The sequence below is a fragment of the Nymphaea colorata genome, chromosome 3 (genome assembly GCF_008831285.2).
Source record: "Nymphaea colorata isolate Beijing-Zhang1983 chromosome 3, ASM883128v2, whole genome shotgun sequence".
Taxonomy (NCBI): Eukaryota; Viridiplantae; Streptophyta; class Magnoliopsida; order Nymphaeales; family Nymphaeaceae; genus Nymphaea; species Nymphaea colorata.
The window spans coordinates 670,380-672,810 of NC_045140.1; the positions used below are offsets into that span (position 1 = coordinate 670,380).

General features: G+C 40.5%; 1 protein-coding gene across 1 annotated transcript; it reads left to right on the plus strand.

Moving 5' to 3' along the window:
- The first annotated feature begins 466 nt into the window (after nt 1–466).
- On the plus strand, nt 467–2,153 carry LOC116251455 (uncharacterized). The gene is made up of 2 exons (XM_031625743.2): nt 467–932; nt 1,390–2,153. Exons 1-2 carry the CDS (start codon nt 736–738, stop codon nt 1,808–1,810), a joined length of 618 nt encoding a protein of 205 aa, XP_031481603.1. The 5' UTR covers nt 467–735; the 3' UTR covers nt 1,811–2,153.
- Nucleotides 2,154–2,431: the final 278 nt, after the last annotated feature.

Here is a 2,431-nt window from a genome sequence, read left to right on the forward strand (position 1 = left end):
TTCTAACTTAATTTAATGGCAACAAAGCAAAGTCGAATAGACATGCATCAATACAATACCAAAGTATATCACGTCCAAAAATCTTAAATAATAATATTATTATCATCATATAGAAACAAGAGATTTCAGAACCCATTATTTTGAAATTAAAAAAAAAAACTAAGGGTACCACTGAACTATAATGCAAAACATTACGTTTTTCAATCGAAATTGCAAACAAGTATAAGAAAACCCCCTTTTTGACAATTTGAGAAATTGAGGAGGTACTATTCGCAATTTGGTATGAAATCTCCGGTTTTTATTGAAAATAACTTTCGCAAGCTTCTTTCTGAAAAAGTTTTTAGCAAAAACGTTGCGGCATAGATTTTAAAAAATTATAACAGCTAATCCGAGAAATTTGCTAATAATATGGACCACCGATCTTTCTTCATTTCTCGCCCGCGTTTTCTCTCTCCTTGCGCGAGAGCTCCTCCCCCTTCTTCTTGTTCGTCTGGCTGTGGCTTCCCGATCTACTGACGCCCTCCGCCGCCGCCACCGTGCCTTCTCTGCTCTCGGTTTGCAGCACTACGCCTGTGACGAAGGTTACACCACCCGAGCCGTAGGGACCTTCTGCGCGCAGAGCTGAGGGTGAGTGCCTGGAAGCAGGCTGAGGCATTCATAGGTTTTGGTCTTCGTTCACTTCCAACTTCTTCAAAGGAAAAGAGAGTGGGAAGAGGGAAAGAGAGGAAGAGAGAGATGGCGTTTAGATCGAGGGAGTTGTTCAACAAGCTCATCAGGAAGGTGGGTCGGGATAATTTGGCGCCGGGCGTCGAGGAGTCGCTCAAGAAGTGCCTACCGGACAAGAAATGCGTGATGGGTAGAGCCAAGAGGGGCCTCTACGCTGGCCGCCACATCCAATTCGGTAACCAAGTCAGCGAAGATGGTGGAAATAAGTAATACCCACTTTTAGTTTCGTTTCTTTTTCCCCTTATGTTGTAAGAGTTTTGTGCTTGTGGATAGAAGTCTACGACAGGTCGCAATCTCGATTTCTGTCTCTTTTGTACCTAAATTTTTTAGAATGTGATGCTCAAGCACCCCCATCCGGCACCTATGTGACATAGTTTGAAATCATGTCATGTGAGCCACAATGTTCTGTGTTTTGTGTAGATCCTAAAAAGAAAACATTTTATTCATTTTTTTATCCCTCATCAGTATATTGGTAGAAATGTCCATATAAAGTTAACCTTCACATTAGTTGTGGCCCTAAAATATCTTGTTTTTATTAATTGAAGACAAACATAATCTAGTCATGGTCATTATTTCAAAATTGAAAAATGTTATTATCATGTGTAGGTAGTATTTAGGTTCTTGTAATGGTGAATATTGCTTCTCTGCTTTGCTTCATTACAGGACAAGGCGAACCTGGAAACCAAATGTGCAAGAGAAACGGCTTTTCAGTTACATCCATGACCGTCATATTCGTGTCAAGGTCACAACACATGCGCTTCGCTGCATTGACAAGGCTGGTGGCATTGATGAGTATTTACTGAATATACCTTACAAAAAGCTTGACAACGAGATGGCTTTGTTCTGGAAGGCTAGGATAGAAAAGATGTATGAAGAATTGGGAGCAATGGAAGTTGGTTTTTTCTCGCCTGAAGAGGAACAGAAACTGGAAGAAGGCTTTGAACAACTAAAAATTGCAAAAAGAGAGGCAAGAAGAGAAGCTCGGAGGTTGGCGAGCCAAGGGACAAAGAAGGGGACTTTAATTGAGGAAGGACAGAAAGACCGAACCATTAGTGATGGTGAAACTCATCCAGCTCAGCAATAGTCAGCTTCATGATTTTTGTCAAAGCTGCTATGGGTTCTTGAGGTACATTTTTGAACCTTGAAGATGTTCTGTGCTTGAAAATTTTTCAGGGAGAGTTCTTTCTACAATTGATGTGATGATGCCTTAGGAGATGTTCAGGATAAGAGGAAATGCTCCCTGCACAATTGAGCAGCTTTTAGATAATCCTGATTCTAAATGGACTTTTTCATATTTTCTTGAGTTAACTTATAAATTAGCTCAATTCCAGGAACATGCCATTGTAACTTTGCCAAATCGCAAGACCTGATGGGTGTGTGTCTTTAAATGAATGAAGATTTTATGGCTTTTACAGTTGTGATGTAAATACTTGCTACATGCGTCAAATATCTACCCTGCTTATCCATGTAAACATTGATAATTTTTAAACATGGACCGTGAAGTATTTCACATGCACGGGGTGTTCTGAGAGGCAGGCACATCAAAGACACGAGGTGGTTGTTTGAAAGACTTCAAGTTCTTGCCTGTGCATATCCAGTTTATCCGTGAACAGATGTTTCCTGTTCCTTGGGTTAATTCCTGAAACTGTTGTTTCTTGCTGCTCTTGACTGCTTAATTTTCGTAAGGTCTAGGATGAAGGTTGTC